Raw genomic sequence first — 18,106 nt, forward strand, 5'->3', positions numbered from 1 at the left:
AGGCGGCTGCGACGGGAACAAACGGGAAGGGGTGTGCGCGTGTGTGTATGTATGTATGTGTGAGGCGAGGTCTTTCTGCTGCGGGTCCCCGTCGTCTGAGCCACCCGGGGCAGCGAAGCTCCCTCTGGCTGGTCGAGGTAAGGGCCTTGCGCTCATTGCTTTGTTGTTGCTGCTGCTGCTGCTTTGGGCCGTGTTCTTCCAACCTGCGGCGGCAGCAGCAGCGAGTGGGTGACAGACAAGCGCGATGGCAAGCCAGCGCGACCGCTCCCGTGTCCTGCCTCCACACGCCGGGTCAGTCTCAAGGGAAGTCTGGTCTCTTCCATTAAGGCTGCTGGGCGCAGGATTTGGCTCTTGCGCGTCCCTGCCTTGGGGAAGCGGGTGGGGAGGAGGTTTGCCTCTTGGGAAAGGAGCAGCGGGGGGGGGGCCGCTTTCACGGATCCTGGACTTTAGGATCCGGACTTAGCCCCCCCCCCAGGGCTGTGCTCAGTATCGGAGCAGAAGGGACCCATCTCTGTACCCGAAGGCCTCCGAGCACAGGCCGCATGCTTTCCCAACGCGGAGGAATAAAGGAAATGCAGAAGTACAGCCGTGCACACTCACTCCCCACTACCGCCAGGATCCCGACATTTCAAAATGTGGGTTTGCAGGATTCCACAGCCAAGGTACCCCACCTGCTCGCTCAACCTTGCCTTTGAAGGCTGTGTTTACTTGGGAACCTTCTGCACGGCCAGCTTGGTGCTTTAAGGCAATGGTTCCCAATCTTGGATAACCCAGATGTTATTGGACTGCAACTTCCAGAAGTCTTAGCCAGCCCAGCTGGTGGTGAAGGTTTCTGGGAATTGCAGTCCAAGAACACCTGGGTTACCCAAGGTTGGGAACCACTGCTTTAAGGTGTGTATCCCAAATGTGGAATTCAGAGCCTGTCCACACTGTGGAATTTGCTGTGAGCTGGTCAGTGCTTAAAAGGTCCTTAATTTACAGTGCAGTCTATTTTAATTCTTGGTACCCGTCCATGAAGGGTAGAACAAAGAGCTAAATCAAACATCCCCAAAAAGAATGAATTCTTTAGCCCTGTGCCAGAAAGACAGGGGTCAGTTTTTAAAAGGGGAAGGATGGATTGTTTTAAGGAGAAACAGAAGCAGTTGTTTTCTGTGTTAAATAGTGCTGTCAGGGAACCATGTACCACAACTATATGCCAGTGTGGAAAGAGCCTGATCAGTGTCCTTGGACATACTTTTTTTGGAGGGTCGTTTCCCCCCCCCCCCAACATTCTTTCTGTATGGTAACCTTGTACTGAATCCTCAGGCCTGTTTTGTGAAACAGCACATATCAATTCAACAGCTTTCCCTGACCACTCTGGATTGTTGAGCTACAACTCCCATAATTCACTGCTGCATACCCATTGCTTACTGGAGATGATATTTATAGCGTAACCCATCTCTGGAGGATGCCTCTTCCAAAAGCTCCCTCATCACCTGTATTTGTGCTCCTCTGTCAAGTTATTTCAGAGGTCTGTTTCCTGTAAGTTGTTTCCCTTCTTCCACTAGTTTTCTATTATTTGGGTGAGGAATTAGTTCTCCTTTTTGAAGAAAGAATTCAAAAAGAATTGTTCAGGGTACGTGTGTAGGAGGTAAGGATTCACTAGCGAGAAATACTATAATGCCTTTATTATTGTTTCTCTTTTCATGTTACTACAGCCTTGTCTAATTAGGCATCTGAAAAGCAGCTGATTGGATTCCGAGGTGAGCAGAAACTTAACCTTTGTGCCATGGAATTGCTGTGGAAATTACAAATAAAGAGCAGAAGTGTCTGCCAGCCCTATCATTGGCCAACTCAGGCAACAGATGTGTCTCGCATGTGAATGTGTGTGCTGAATACCAGATCCTGTTTATGGCATTAGGAACCTGAAGTGTAGGTGGCTTCCTTGATCAGCTTAGGCTGTCCTTATTCAGCAACTGTTGTTGTACTTGTTTAAATGAAAAGAACACTGAAGAAATAAGAGACAGAGAACATAAACATTGAAATATTTAATAATAATCAGAAGCTGGATGGGGAGGATAATGGAGCCATAACAGAATTCTGTACTTTGTATGACATTTCTTCATCCATCTTTTGATCAAATTTCTATACTTTCTTTTTATATATTTCAAAGATTTCCTTTAAAGTGCCCTTTCACTTTTGTTCTGCATTAATATCAGTGGCCCAAAATACAAGCTGCATTTTCAACTGAAAAGTTACTGCCTCGTTGGCTACTCTTTCCAAATGAGCCTTTCCTTGTACTTGAGGATGGTGTAATAGTTTTAATGGTTTGTTATCATATGAGACAAACCATTAAATGTACTACTGCTATTTGGAATTAACAGATCTTATCTCCGCCTGTTATCAGAATATCACTGCTGACTTCATCCTACATGGTAGTAACATTTTGCTGAAGAGAGCAAACTTTTGCTGAATCTCCTGTGTTCATTTATTCAAAATTATTTGCAGGTTGTCCTTAAGAGTTCGATTGAACTGCATTCTTCTTCCCTATGTACTTTGCTATAGCATAAAATATATTCCCAGGCCAGCTGAGCCCTATATCTTTCTCTTGGGAGGATACTCCATATTATTTTGTACACTTCTCTGCAATCCTTTTTCTGCTGTTCTCTCTCCTGCCCTTTTTTCTGGATTCCTCAGTGTGGCACTTATTTATTTATTTATTTCATTGGTATAATTTAGAATATTTTAATGCCACTTTTTGGAAGCTCAAAGTGATTTAAGAAAGAGGTATTTCCTTTTTCCTCCATATTTGAGCAATAGCCTTGGAAACTGAATGCAAAGGCTCTGACTCCTTATTTCAGCAGATTAGCAGCAATGGGAAAGTGAAATGAGAGTCTGTTTTCTTTGAAAATTGTGTTGTGGTGTTCAGATTAAAGTGTTCCTTGTGGGTGGGATTGGATAGCTGTGTTTTAACTATTGTTAGCTACCCAGAGTAGTGCTTAGGCACTAGATAAGCAGAATAGAAATGAAAATTCTCTCTCTCTTTTTTTAATACAGTATATTATTTTGCTATGGGAACATAAATTGATCTTGTGTGGCAACTGGATTATACCTATTCACATTTCCTGCACTGGGATAACAGTTTCTACGATACTATAAAAGTCTTATTATTCTGTTCATATTTATGCAGAAATAAGTTTTAGTGTCCTATGTGGGGTTTACTCCTTTGCAAATAAACATAGAAATGAGACCATTAGAGAACCCCCCCCCCGAAAAAGGAAAGAGGGTAAGCAAAAGGGAAATTCCCCCTGAAACTGAGCTCCACCAGACTCCAAGTGGACTCTGGTTTAGGAAATGGCGCTAACATCTAAACCACCAATCTTTATGATGCTCAAATGTTAACCAATGAAATTTATTTTTCCTTCTGGATAGGAAATTTATTTTACCTCTTAGGCAGGTTAGGCTGTCGTTGGGGCAGTTTTTGGATTTGTTTAAGGGCACTCCCTAACATCCCGCTTGCTTATTTTGTGCAGCGCCATGTCGACTGGGAGAGCCCGAGCAAAGAAGAAAGCATCAGTGGACCAGTCTCCTGATAATCTTCCCTTGAGAAGTTCGGGAAGACAGGTACATTAACTTATTTTAAGTGTATAAGCCAAGGTGAGCTACATGCAGCTTGTCAGTCATTGGTGTGCCCACCCATTTTAAGGAGTTTGGGCTCCCCTGCAACTGATGCAAAAAAAAAAAAGGGAGAGATTTTCCTTCACAGTGGGAATAATCACACAGTCATAGTGCTTTTTTCCAAAAGAAAATCATAGAGCCTGTGTTTAGCCTTTTGTTTTGCATTTACAGTATATGTGTGTCTCTGTGTTTTAAAATCAGAAGTGAACTTTAGGTTACTTGGAGTTTTTTAAAAAACGGTTAAGGAATACATACATAGATGTTGGCGTAGCCCGTCAGTGGGTCCTATTGGAAATGTCAGGATCCAAAGTATGACACTTGAACGATACCCTAAGAGCTCTATAGAACTTTGTAACTCTCCTTGGTAGTCTGAATCTGTGGTGCTTCGTTACAACTAACATTTATCCCTGAAAGGGTTAAATACTACCGTGAATCAGATAATCAAGACAATCATATCAAAATTCATCAGAGGACCCAGGTATGTTTTCTTGCTCTTACCTGGTTCAACAAAATTGACAGGGTGCAGTAATTAACTAATCTGGTCTCCTAGCTAGCTCATCAAAGATTTAGCTTCCAGTCTTGATCCATCTCTGTTTAGAGGATGAGAAAAAACCACTCTTTTATCTCATGGTAAAGTAAACAGAGAAAAATATGTCCAGATAACATTAGCTTGTCTAATTCTACAAGCTCTATTTATCCACATTGTTTCCATGCATATAGGTTTAAAGATATTTCAGAGTTGCTGAAAATATATAGTACATAAACTAATTCAAAAATCATTCTTACAGCTATGCACAAAGCTGTAGGGACAAATGCTTAAAATATATTTCTAACTAACTAACTAACTAACTAACTAACTAACTAACTAACTAACTAACTTACTTACTTACTTACTTACTTACTTACTTACTTACTTACTTACTTACAAGCCGCCCATTCTACCCAAAAGTCTCTGGGCGGCTTACAACAGTTAAAATACAATAATATGAAGACTGAGATGAAGTTGGAGTCAAATACTTACATTGACAGACAAATATCTTTTTCTTCACTGAAAAAGTCACAAACAAGAACTTAAATATTGGTTCAATCCAAAAATACAAGAGCTTATAGCCTTAAAAAGCATATCTTGTAAAAACAAGTAAAATTTTATGAAAGTACTGTAATACATTTCTTAGCCTTTTAGCATATTTGAACACACACATGGAAAAATACTAAGTGTTTACAGCTGTAAGAATGTTCTTCCAACCATTTGCTGGATCTGTGGAGGAAAAGCCATGATTTCTGTGTGTTGCCTCTGTGCTGTTGTCTCTCTGCAACCGCCATTATCTTTTTTTTCTCCGTCTGGCTTCTCAGCTTGGCTTAGCCTTGTTCTGTTGTGGCACAGCTGGCTTAACTGATTTTGTCCTGGCTGGCAGCTTGCTTACCTCACACCCGCCCTTTTGTAGGCATGGATGCTTATATATTCTATTGTTTATATATTCTTGCCAACCTTGAAGATTCCACTAGTAGATGGCTAGTGCAAAATCTCAGACTGATTAAGGAAACAAAACCCGTCTTTCTTATCTACATTTTGTCCTAAACTAGCATCTCTATGGGAGTTGCTATCATTGTGGACCCCGTGGATTTTCCTATATGTGCTATTTATACAGATTTACATGGAAATGAATAGGAGCATTTTAATTGCTCTGCAGTAGCCTCTAAGTCTAATGGACATTCAGTATATTGCTACTTAAACTGCTACTGTTTTTTTTCCCCAAGGTTACATATGTCTGTTCTAAAGTAACCTCTATCAAGCAATTCATTGCCGTTCAACCCTCCATGGTATAATTACATTTCATATTTCAAGGGTTACATTTCTTGTACCCCTTACTCATTTAATACTTTATTTATACAAACTATAAACTATGACATTCCACCCAATTACAATCAGGTGAACTTGGGGAAGGTTATTATTTTTTTTGTAGGTTTTCTCTGTTGCTCAATAGTGCAATTTCACAATGTTGACAGTAAGAGGGTGAAATTGATTATAGCCATATAACTTTTTCTGTAATTCACATCAGAATAAATCATGCATAACTCATAATATGAAGTATAACTTATGTACTGTATATTGGATGGTCAAGACATGGCCCTCTAGGTATGGTTGGCCTGCAGCTTCCCATCAGTCGCAGCTGATACAGAGATTGAAAGGGATGATGGAAGTTGTAGTCCAGTGGTATGTGAAGGATTTTACGCATCATTGATGTAAATTAAATGCTCATTGGCTAAGTTCTATTCAGGTGTGCTAGTTTTTATGAGTGGATGTATCACCTTTAAAAAAAAGGGTAAAAAGGCAAAAGGTTCCCCAATGTTACAAGAAAGTTTCAAAATTGCTTGGAGCAAAATACAGAGATAGTCTAAAGTAGTTCAAGAGTTCATGCCAGTAAATAATGAACAATGAAACCATCTACTTTATACTCACACCTTAGTGCTGGGCCAGAGTTGTTCTGAGCCATGCACAGAATGCATCTTTCTTGGCATTGTGGGCAGCATTTGGATGAAGTTTCTCCTTCTGAGACTGAGCCAGTTTCCTGAATCCATTTTATACATTAAATGCCCTACTCCAAACCTGCCTTAATCAACATCTTAATCCCCTTTAATGTTTACCAGGACAAAACCACCCTCTGCCCTTCTCCCTTTGCACACTTGTAATCCTCTCTCAGTTTGCATGAAGGAAGCCGACTGGCTTTTGAAGTCAAGAGTTAAAGTGGATGTTTTAGATCCCTTTGGTGTTCCTTTGAATCTCCTCAGGCAGAAAAATCTATGGAAGGTGTCACTTTCCCCTTTGCTCTTGGCCAATACTGACCCCTGCCTCCTCAGCCAGCTTTCCCAATCACTCAGAGAAGCCTCAAAGTCTGATGGATTTCAGGTTCCGTGTTCCCCTAATTTCACAGTTTTCTTCACATTAGGTAAGGAGGAAGGCAGCAGAGGCACCCGAGGAAGATGAAGATGCATCAGAGAAGAAATATCGGAAGTGTGAAAAGGCAGGATGTACTGCAACATGTCCAGTTTGCTTTGCTAGTGCTGCTGAAAGGTTTGAGTTCCTTTTCCCCTTTCCTCTGAAACTTGGCAGGCCTGATCCCCTTCAGAAGAGGCAACTGTGTCTGCAGATTTAGTCCAATTCTTTCAAGAAACTTAAATTCTCCCTCCCCATTAAAAATCAGAATGTAAAGTGCACAATACAATTTCCCCTAACTTATTTTGTCTGAAGTGTAATTGCTTCCTAAGGGGCTGCTGTGCTAGTTAAGTTAATGAGTCCCTAAAAGTGCTACTGCAACAGGAGCAATCTGCTTTTTTTGAATGAATAATGTCTTTGTTGAAACAATTATGGAATCTTTCCCTTATTGACGAGCTTATAATTGGATGATGTGATTTCTCAATGGAGTGCCTCAGTGACCAAGTGAGCTAGTCTCAAATCACAATACTAATGTATCCTAGCGTGAATAGGAAATCAAAACAGAAGTGTTCCAATACAAGCCAGCCTAAAAATGGAGCAGTATTTTAAGCTTAGTAAGCACTTGTTTGACACAGCATCAGGGAAGACAGTTGCTGTCATTGCAATGTACTCTTGAAGTTCTCTGTTTAGATGTTTCCAAATTAAAGAAAGTGAGATATGTAACTTTCTTGTTATCAAACTAATTAAATTAACCATCCACTGAGTATATGGAAAGCAGTTTACTATGCCTTTTTAAAATGTTCAGCCAGAAAAGGAAAAGAATAATAGAATGCACAGTTATAAGAATAACTGCATTACTGGGAAACACTGCACTGCTTCCATACTTTATAGATGGATGCCCATTCTGTGCTTTAATTCGGGATGTTTTTTAACAAATAAAACTGCTTTGTAGACTACTAATATTTATGATGTTCTGAATTTTAAAATTGCAGAACAAAACATATCATTCTGGTAAACATAGCTTCTTTTCAATTTTCTTACATTTTAGGTGTGCCAAAAATGGCTATACGTCAAGATGGTATCATCTTTCCTGCGGGGAACATTTCTGTAATGAGTGTTTTGATCATTACTACAGAAGGTATTCTTTACTCTTTTGTGATTGTGGCTGTTTTTGGCAAGATCCGCCAAGTATTTTCATAGAATAGCAAACGACTTAAATGTTAAATAACATGAACATATATGAAAGCTGAAGCACAGCCCTAAGGCATACCTGTTTGGAAATGAGTCTTATTGAGTTCTGAAGAAGTTACTCCTAGTTTTGAATTGCACTGTTAAACTTGTTCATATACTTAATTTTGTACCTTGTTGTCTCTTCTGACTGAATTTTGAAACAAAGCCTAAAATAATAGTGCTGCATTTTAGTGGCTAAACATTGTAAGAGGTTGAATCAATTACATTGTAGCAACAGAGTCTGAAAATGCAGCCTTGGACTTCAATCTAAAAGTTGACATAATAAAATATGGCTAGGTAAACTCTTGCCTCGTAATCCAAGTTCCTCTTTAAAGGGATTTTGCTAGATGACAATAGACAAATACACGTTTATTCTTGAATACATTTAGCAGTTCTCAAGGATTATATCCAAAACCATGAAGGTGATGAAAAGTGTGGCTGGGATAAGAGTGGACGTTATCCATATCTTCCCACCTGGAAGTTACTCAGACTTCCATATGAGGTTTTATAGTGGTATTATGACTGAGAGCCCTGCCTTATCAGGATTCCCAGTCATGGCAGCTTTGTAAGCATCACTTATTTACACAGTTCCTTATAGAGCAGTGGTCCCCAACCTTTTCTGAACCATGGTTGGGGTGCGTGTGCCAGGGCACAGGGCATGCTTGTGCACATGCACGGGTGTGCGGGGTGTGCATGCACGGGTAGGCGGGAGATCGCTCCCGTGCATGTGGGTGCATATGCTGTGCATGCGTGTGGGGAGGGTGGGAGATCTGTCTCCACGGCCCAGTCCTGCCAGGGCCGCGGACTGATGGTTGGGGTCCCCTGTTGTAGAGAATGTATTAAATCAGATATAAGTAGGTAGGGGATGTTGGGAGAGGGATGGTTTGCATGTGTCCTCCTATCCTCACCACCATTTTAGCCTTGTCCTCAGTTTCAAGTCTAGTGCATGAACAAGGGCTTATATCTTGAATAATTGAAGGAAGCTGTAGTAGCTTCATAGCAAAGTTTAGAAAAGCTCCTTTATTCAACTGGAAGACTGTCAGTCATGCCGGCTTGGGAATTTTGAGAATTTCCAAAAAGTAACTTTTTCTGAGCTCAGGTATAGATATATTCCTAAGGTACTCTTGTTCCCAAATTGTGAACTATTGAACAATTTCATAAAAGGCTTTCTGTTAGAAAACGTGGAAAACCATTGGACTATGTGAACATCATCTTGGAATACAGATTAAGTGCTTTGGAAAGGCTAAGGCAGATTGTCGGAAGATATCCGAAAAATGAAACCCACATGGGTGTCCATAATTGTGAGGAGCAAGCTGTTCAGATGCATCCCTTAATTAATCATAAAATGAATATATAAAGCTGTTTTTCAGATTAAACAAAGAACCAAGCACAATATGGCCTCAAAGTTGATTTTTAGAATATATGCTTATTTAGAATACAATATTTTAACTACATTTTTGTTTCTGTCACTTTTTGTTAGGATTTCATGTTTGATATGAGCATTAGGTATTAAATATCAGCAAACAATGTCCAGCTTGTACATTTCTTCTGTTCACTGCATACTCTGACATTCTTCTTAGTCATAAAGATGGCTACGAAAAGTACACTGCCTGGAAAAGGATTTGGACTAGCAATGGAAAAAGTGAACCCAGTCCTAAAGCTTTCATGGCTGATCAACAGCTCCCTTACTGGGTAAGAACGTTATTCTTCATTATGTATCACTGCAAAAGGAATAGAATTATTACAGGTGGGACATCCCTTTTCCCCATTGCCAGTAAAAAATGTACAAAGTGGCAGATCTAGGGAAAATTGGCTTGATGGGCACTCCTTGTGTAACTTTGTTACCTTTGTGAATGATTACTAAATTTTGGGGGGGGCATAGCCAGTGGAGAGACTATGTCATTAAAATACCTTGCAATAATTTATCTTAGTTGTATATGGGAATACAAGAAACTGTTAATGCCAAGTCAGACCATGGTCCCATCTTGTTCAATATTACCTAGAGAGACTGGCATTTTCCTCCAGGTCTTCAGGTAGAGTTTTTACTCAGACCTAACTGAAGTTGCAAGGATTGAATCCAGAGGTTTCTGGGCAATAGTGCACATCCTCTTCTGCAGAAAGATTTAGCCACCCTCATATAATTCTTTAAATCTCAAAAGAGTCCCTGTAATAATCTCTGAACTCAGATTATTAAATTTAATTCATGTTAAATCGCATGATCTAATAAAATTAATCCGAACCTTCCAAAACTAGACATACGGTTTGACTTACCGTGTCCAATTCTGTCACAGAAACAGGAGACAGCAGATTCTCATGGTCTTATAGAGGAGTACCTGAAGGGAAAGCACACATACATGCACAAACTTTTACCCAAGACTGTAATTTTCTTGTCTGTGTTGTATTTATTTATTTATTTATTAAATTTGTACCCCGCCCATCTAGACCGAAGTCTACTCTGGGCAGCTAACAATAATAGATAAAATAAAAACAATGCAATAAAATAAAAACAATAGTAATAATATAGTTCAAGATGGGAAAAATAACCAGGTGATGACAGGAGGGAAAGCCTATCTAAAGAGACAGGTCTTGTTTGCTCTTAAAAACACCCAGCAAGGGAGCCAGACAGATCTCTGGGGGCAGACTGTTCCAAAGGTGAGGGGCCACTGCCAGAAGGCCCGGTTTCTTGTTCTTTCTTTCCAGGCCTCCCTCAGCGTTAGGCCCCTCAGCTGTCCTTCCTGGCTAGAATGAGTGGTTCGGGTAGATCTAGGTGGGAGGAGGCATTCCTCTAGATATTGAGGTCCTAAACCATTTAGGGCTTTATATGTCATTAACACTTTGAAATCAATGTGGAAATGAACGGGCAGCCAATGCAAGGCGGCCAGAGTGGGGGAAATACTATATGCTGATATTTTCTCAACCCAGTGAGAAGTCTGGCTGCCACACTCTGTACCATTTGAAGCTTTCGCATCAGTCTCAAAGGTAGCCCCATGTAGAGTGTATTGCAGTAGTCTAATATTGAGATTACGAGCACATGGACCACAGTAGTGAGGGCCCCACCATCAAGATAGGGACGCAGCTGGGCAATCCACCACAGATGGAAATAGGCGGAGCAGACCACTGACGCTACCTGGGTTTCCATGGTGAGCGCCGGATCCAGATGGACCCCCAAGCTGCAAAACTCAGTCTTCATGGTGAGAGTCACTCCCCAAAAGAGAGGGAGTTTCCCAAACCACCGATGGAGAGGCCACCCCTCAGGACCTCTGTCTTGTCCGGGTTCAGTCTCAGCACATTCTCCTGCATCCATTGCAGTACAGCCTCCAGGCAGCGCTAAAGGGATGGAACAGCATCCACTGTTGTTGGAAAAAAGGAGATGTAGAGCTGGGTGTTATCAGCATACTGATGACATGAAGCCCCACACCCCCTGATAACCTGACCCAGCGGCCTCATGTAGATATTAAACAGCATGGAGGAGATAATCGAGCCCTACGGAACCCCACAATTGAGATTCCATGGAGCTGATACACTCTCCCCAAGCTTTACTCTCTGAGGACAGTCCTCCAAGAAGGACCAGAGCCAGGCAAGTGCCAGACCACCGATTCCCAACTCGTAGAACCTCCCCAGGAAGATACCGTGGTCAACGGTATTGAAGCTGGCCGAGATATCAAGGAGGACCAACAAAGACATTTTGCCCCTGTCGGCTACCCACAGCAGGTCATCAGACAGGGCGACCAATGCCATTTCTGTACCGTGGCGTGGCCTGAAGCCCAACTGGAATGGATCCAGGGCATTGGTTTCATCCAAAAGAACCTGGAACTGGTCAGCCACCTGGAGCCTCCACCAAAAGAACCTGGAGCTGGCTCTGCCACTTTGCTGAGGACAGAAACATTGGCGACGGGCCTATAATTGCCAATGTTGTCTGTCGCCAAACTTGGTTTCTTCCTTATGGGCTTAATGAGAGTCTCCTTGAGGGCAAGGGGAACCTTGTCCTCCTGGAGAGACCCATCAATTATTGCCGTGGCCCATTCGGTTGTGGTGTTGTTGCTGCTGCTGCTGCTGTTGCTGTTGTTGTTGAAACTGGTCTTTTTTGCTGTCATGCAGGATCAAAACATTTTCCAGTGGCTGACAACTTTTGCTGTGGGGTGCCTTGATGTTTCACAAATACTCAAAACCTCACACAACTGTGCCCAGTAGAGGAATGACTTTTTAAAAATCTGTCATTTTCTCCTGCTGGAATGGAATACCTATGCAAGTTTGATGGGGAAGGTGGAAGTGGGGAAATGTGTATTCTTCCAAATGGTCCCCTTTATCACTTTTGAGAATAATAGGCAGTCTGAACTTTTTGGGAACTCTAGCTCTGATTTGATTACCACTTTTTTGTTTTACTTCCAGGTCCAGTGCACAAAGCCCGAGTGTGGAAAATGGCGTCAGCTGACAAAGGAAATCCAGCTTACCTCACAAATCGCCAAAACATACCGCTGTGGCATGAAACTGAACAATTCAACCAAGGTACCTTCAGTTGTTTGTAATGTTAGGTAGAGTTGTTGTGGAGTGTATCACATCTTGGCCTGTTGCCAAGTAATGCACAAACTCCTCAAACAAGAAGTTACAGGATATCGGATGGAAAGGCTTAGGTTCTTTATTGCCCCCAGTGTGTTTCTGTATGTTTTTGTGAAGATACACATGCATCTGAAGGTCTGTGGGCAAAAGGCAATTAATTTATAAGGAGGAATAGCATGGAAGTAGATAGATACAGGAGCTAAACATTGTCTTCCCTGGCAGTTTTTCCATTCTGTACCACACTGTCTCAAAGCTGACTTTCCCTGTTAAAGAAGGGAGTTTTAGCAGATGCATTTGTTGGGGTTCTAACACATGAGCTTGCGTATAATTGCTAGCTTCTCTGGTTCATGGTGTTCCACAGAAGCCACGTTGTTGTATCAGTTATATATCTTTAAATAAGAGAGTTGAATTTGGTAATTGAAGCAATGTTTTGTGATGGTGTGAATCAGGGAGGCAATTCTGTTCTCTGACAGTTCTCTGTGTGTATTCCAGGTGGAAGGCTCAGACCCCTGTTCCATGCCTGAGGATCTGGTAAGCAGTGCATGTGGGATTGAAAAAAATAATGTAATTACAGTGGGGGCTTGACTTGAAAACTTAATCCGTATTGGAAGGCGGTTCTCAAGTCAAAAAGTTCTCAGGTCAAATCTGCATTTCCCACAGGAATGCATTGAAAACCATTTGATCCGTATCTGCTCTTTTCCGTCCATAGAAACTAATGGGAAGCTGCTATTCTGCCTTCAACCACTAGAGGGGGATATTTTGTTTCTTTTTTTCTTAGGTCAAGAAAGGTTCAGGGAAGGCAGGGAAAATACAGTCCAGGCAGTACCAGGCAGTCTGAAGACTGTCTCCCAATCCACTCTCTAAACGCTGGGAGGAGTGAGGAAGCAGACAGGCACCCTTTTCACTGGCCAACAGTTAACTGAAAGTTCAAATTTTGCACTTTCCCTGCCTCCCACGTGGGTTTTTTCAGTTCTTAACTCAAATCTAAGTATGTAAGTCAAGTCAATATTTTCCTATGAGAGTGGTTCTTAAGTCAAAATGTTCTTAACTCAAGCCGTTCTTAAGTCAAGACCCCACTGTATGGGAAAGACAGAGATGACATATTTAGCAACAAAATGCAATACATGCAGTATCTCAGTTGTCAAACTTGTCCATGTTTGGGGAATGTCTAGGACCTGGAAAGACCTCCAAGCAAGAACAGTTAAGAATCATATAACTTTTCCCCGTTTATTTAAATTTCTCCATTCAGTAGACTATTTATGTATGCTAAACATTATCTCACAGATGCTTCCTCACACTTCGGCAGAGCACCCATAAAATGTTGTTGGAGGAGCACCCTTTGCATGTACAAGTCTAGCAAGAGCCCTTGTTAGCTGTGCACTGAAAGAACGATGTAGAAAAAGAGCTTTGCTCATAATTCCAGTGTTGAGGAAGTACCGCATTTTTCCGTGTATAAAACGACATTTTTTTCCTCATATAATTAGACAAAAGGTTGAGGATCATTTTTTACATGGAAGGCAGCCACTTTCCCTGCCTTTTGTGAAGCCACAGGGCTTAGCAAAAAGGAAGGGAAGGCTCCCTTCGGGTATAGCAGCCATGAAAGGGCTGCACAATCACACCCCTTTGATCCTGAAGCCCTTTCACGGCTGCGTTACCCACTTCCTAAGCCCCACTGAGATCAAATTTTATAATTTGGGAGTTAGAAAATGTGTGTGTGTGTGTGTATTATACATTGGGTTGTCTTATAAACGGGAAGAATACGGTAAATATATTTTTCTAATGGATCCATGTGTCTTCTAAGCCTATACAGTGGTGCCCCGCATAACGAGCGATTCGTTTAACAACGAATCCGCATAGCAATGTGTTTTTTGCGATCGCAAAAGCGATCGCATTGCGATGTTTTGGATGGTAAAACATCGCTTTGTGATGATCGGTAAGCGTTTCGCTTACCAATTATTGCATAACGATGTTTTAAGAACAGCTGATTGACGTTCCAAAATGGCCACTGGGTGAAGAAAATGGCCGCCCGCTGTGTTTTCATGCCCTTTCCTCGCTTACTGGGCAGCGAAAATGGCGGCCACATGGAGGATTTCCGCAGAACTGTGAGTTTTTTGCCCATAGGAACGCATTAAACGTGTTTTAATGTGTTCCTATGGGCTTTTTTGCCCCGCATAGCGATGAATCCACATAGCAACGATTTTTTCGGAACGGATTATCATCGCTATGCGGGGCACCACTGTAGTTTGAAGTTAATGGGAATCAAGAGATCATCTAGTTATTCATGTCATTACTTTCCTTTCTTTCTTTCATATTTTCATTTCTAGAGAGTTGCTGAAGTTTCGGATCATTGGTGGTATTCCATGCTCATCCTCCCTCCTTTGCTGAAGGATAGTGTAGCTGCTCCTCTGTTATCTGCCTACTACCCAGACTGTGTGGGCATGAGTCCCTCTTGTACCAGTACACACCGTTTAACTGGTGAATCCAGTGTGATAAAAATGGAGCATTTAAAAACTCCACCTACTATAGCTGGTAAGTCAGGGATGTCTTTCTGTTCTAAATATTTTGCACTCAGAGATGGCAGTGTTAAACGGGCAGTGTTTTGTAAGGGTTCCCTGCAGCTGATGTTTCACATAAAAGGCACTTACTGCTTGCAGTGGGCAATGTATGTGCAGTGCTGCCACACTAACAAAAAAGATGAAGTGCCGCTCTAAATGAGAGGCCAGCTGTGCACAGACCTGCCCTTGTAGTGCAGACTTCTCATGCTGATTCTTACTATAGTTTTGCAGTGAATATCTTGGAGGCTCTTGATTTTTATGCTAGGAAATCAGAGCTTGTGATAGAATCCCTCTTTTGAAAGTGATTATTCTTTTTATCAAATGTTTTTGTGTTGTATTTCTAAGTTGCAATGTTCCTGAGTTATAATGTTTAGTAAATTTTGATCTGTATTTTATTATAATTTAATGTTGTTGATTAATTGTTCTTATTTTGTTATAAACCTCCCAGAGCGGCCTTGGTAGCCAGATGGTAAATTTATAAATCAAATAAATATATAATAATTTATTTAGTTATTTATTTGGAAAAAAAAGGGGGGGTGAGAAACTGTCTTGGGCTTGATGCTGTCATTAAGGAGAAGTTTTGCAAGGTTCTACAATATATTGACTCCATCTTGTTTAGCATGTGCCTGCCCAGTTCCAGGCTCTAGCAGTAGCACGAGGGCACATAGATGAAGCATCTCCTATTGCCGGAGCCAAATTCAAAAATAAGGAGCCAGAAAGCCTTGTAAGTTAGCTCTTCTAGTCTATTCTCTGAAAGCTCATTAGTCTCAGTATGTACTGTTCCATGTCACCAAAAATATATAGGATGGAGAACAGGGCTTTATTAAGAATGAAGCAATAAATGTGGCTAAGGGAAGGGCAGGTGTGAAAACTTTCTTCAAATATATATAGACCTCTCTTCTCCACTCATTGCTTGATCACCGTATAAAATGGGTGTTTCTAAATCTGTTAGCTTAGCTGGTTGTGCATTTGTATTCCTCCAAGCGCCCTCCCAAATATAAGTGTAGTATCTCGTACACTTTAAGGTGCCAGTCCGATTCTTATTTGCTCTGACAGTAAGTCCCATTAAACTCAGTGGGATGCCCTTTTGAGCAGAATATCTGGCTGACAATCCAGGATTCAAATATCCTCAATATAAAACTAAGTCAGGTTGGCTGCCTCTTACTATTTTCAGCCAACCACTGTCTTCAAAGAATTTGTTTGAAATGTTGGGAATGGATGCTGTTTTCCACCCTTGCAGTACACGCTTCACTGTTGCTGTTCATATATTACCAGATATTCATATCAACTGAGTGGAGGTGGTTGTTTCATTTCTATGACTGAATCCCACACTGTTCTAAGTAGAGGCAGAGCTGATCATTGTGTTGGAAACAGCCGTGTCATCCACTCTGGCCTTGGTACTGCTAATGTAGTTGCTTGCTAATTCCTTCCATGATATATTACTGGAGCAGAAGCAGCTAGCTATCAGAAAATGAGGCACCCCATGCTATCCCAGAGCTGTGTGAATTGGACTGGCGTGAAGGGAGGGTTCTGTTCCACATTCCACATTCATGTTGGTGTTAACATGATGTATATGTGAGAGAGTTTCCCAATCTTAACATGTAATATGTACAACATGGAATAAAATAGGAGGCTCCTATCATGTTGTATCATCATGGCTTATATGAGACAGCATGTTATCTTTCAACTTAGTCTAATTATTAGTCTACTTGAGTAGACTTATTGAATTACTGGGAACTTGGTAAGTCAATACTTACCTAAGTTTTATTGATTCAGTGGATCTACTCCAATTGGACTAATATTGCATTTAAGTAAACTCCTCTTACAAGCAACACATTGATTTGTATGCTATATGTTTCTTGGGTACTTCAATTCAATCAGTCGAGATCATAACATTTTCTGCCATAAGCCGTAATTATTATTATTGTTCTTATAAGCAAATGATTGTTTTTCCTTCCACAGTATGAAGAGCCACTTGAAATAAAGGGTTTACATATGCGTACACTCCCAAGGAAAGCGCATTTATGGAGTTAATGTTAAAGAGCATGGGGATACGATGTGCAATTTTGTGTTGTATGCTTTATTATTTTCCAGGAATGAACAAGTACTTCCAGCCTTTCTATCAACCCAATGAGTGTGGTAAAGCCCTGTGTGTGAGACCAGATGTAATGGAGCTAGATGAACTCTATGAGTTTCCAGAATATTCGCGAGACCCCACCATGTACCTTGCCCTGAGAAACCTCATTCTGGCTCTGTGGTACACAAACTGCAAAGTGAGCACATTGTCCAAAGAAGTATCAAAACTAATCCACATTTTTAATATTTCCAGGGGAGGAACGTTGAGGGAAAAGCCCTTCTTCATATTGTGAAACTATCAGAGATCCCTCTTGGAGGTTGCTCCAGGCTCTGGATCTCCTTGCCAAGAGAGGCAAGGCTGGCTCTACTCTGTTGTCCTTCTCCCAGCAGGCAAGGACATTTTTATTCAGGCATGCTTTTGGCTGCAGTTGTGACCAAGTGGGAGATTTGTGCCATTATGAGGCACTCTCCAACTACTGAGAAAAATAAATCTGTGTGGGGCTCCCAGTGACACTCTGTGCCCCATTGACAAGCATATGTCTTCATAATAAGATCCAACAATACAGTTCTTCCAGAACATGCTTAGCTGAAATGAACTGACAAGTTTGCAGGTCAGGGTGGAGATGGTCTGGTGGAGATACAGTTCCCTTTCTCTTTCTGACGGAGCTGGTGTCAACATCCCCTGTCCATATTATCCCAACTGTATTTTAAGATGGGAAGGAAGCAGCTAGGAAACCTGGAGCTAGTGAAGTGGGCAGCAGCCTTGGTCATCTCATGGCTGATTAGACTGGATCAACAATTCTCTTTTTGTATTCTCAAAGGCTTTCACAGCCAGGATCTGATGGTTGTTGTGGATTTTTCGCGCTCTTTGGCTCTTTCTGACTCCTGTCCTCTGAAGATGCCGGCCACAGAGACTGGCGAAACGTTAGGAAGAACAACCTTCTGAACACGGTCAAGGAGCCCGAAAAACGCACAACAACCAATTCTCCTTTTCTGCCCTCTTCCTATATGCTTGGGGAAGTCTCCAAAGTGAGTTATGAAGGAGGGGTCTTGAGGTAGTATTCTTGCTCTAGTGCCTCTGGCAAATGACTCTTAA

General features: G+C 41.5%; 1 protein-coding gene and 1 long non-coding RNA gene across 4 annotated transcripts in view; one reads left to right on the plus strand and one right to left on the minus strand.

Moving 5' to 3' along the window:
• Positions 1-18,106, plus strand: part of KDM1B (lysine demethylase 1B) — a 36,287-nt gene continuing 18,181 nt past the window's right edge. For 2 of the 3 annotated variants that reach the window (XM_072998669.2, XM_072998667.2), the window contains exons 1-10: positions 2-137; positions 1,698-1,742; positions 3,513-3,603; positions 6,606-6,730; positions 7,641-7,730; positions 9,403-9,514; positions 12,212-12,328; positions 12,872-12,910; positions 14,704-14,908; positions 17,029-17,207. In XM_072998669.2, coding sequence (XP_072854770.2) covers positions 3,517-3,603; positions 6,606-6,730; positions 7,641-7,730; positions 9,403-9,514; positions 12,212-12,328; positions 12,872-12,910; positions 14,704-14,908; positions 17,029-17,207 — 954 coding nt within the window. In that variant the 5' untranslated portion in view covers positions 2-137; positions 1,698-1,742; positions 3,513-3,516. Of the gene's footprint in view, positions 138-1,697; positions 1,743-3,512; positions 3,604-6,605; positions 6,731-7,640; positions 7,731-9,402; positions 9,515-12,211; positions 12,329-12,871; positions 12,911-14,703; positions 14,909-17,028; positions 17,208-18,106 lie in introns of all 3 variants that reach the window. The other variant, XM_072998668.2, reaches the window with a different exon arrangement.
• Positions 5,927-10,159, minus strand: LOC140706872 (uncharacterized). The gene is made up of 2 exons (XR_013545221.1): positions 10,094-10,159; positions 5,927-5,967 (listed from the first exon to the last, which is right to left on the minus strand). It is a non-coding gene; the product is annotated as an uncharacterized LOC140706872 (long non-coding RNA).

Source organism: Pogona vitticeps, chromosome 4, assembly GCF_051106095.1.
Source record: "Pogona vitticeps strain Pit_001003342236 chromosome 4, PviZW2.1, whole genome shotgun sequence".
Classification (NCBI taxonomy): Eukaryota; Metazoa; Chordata; class Lepidosauria; order Squamata; family Agamidae; genus Pogona; species Pogona vitticeps.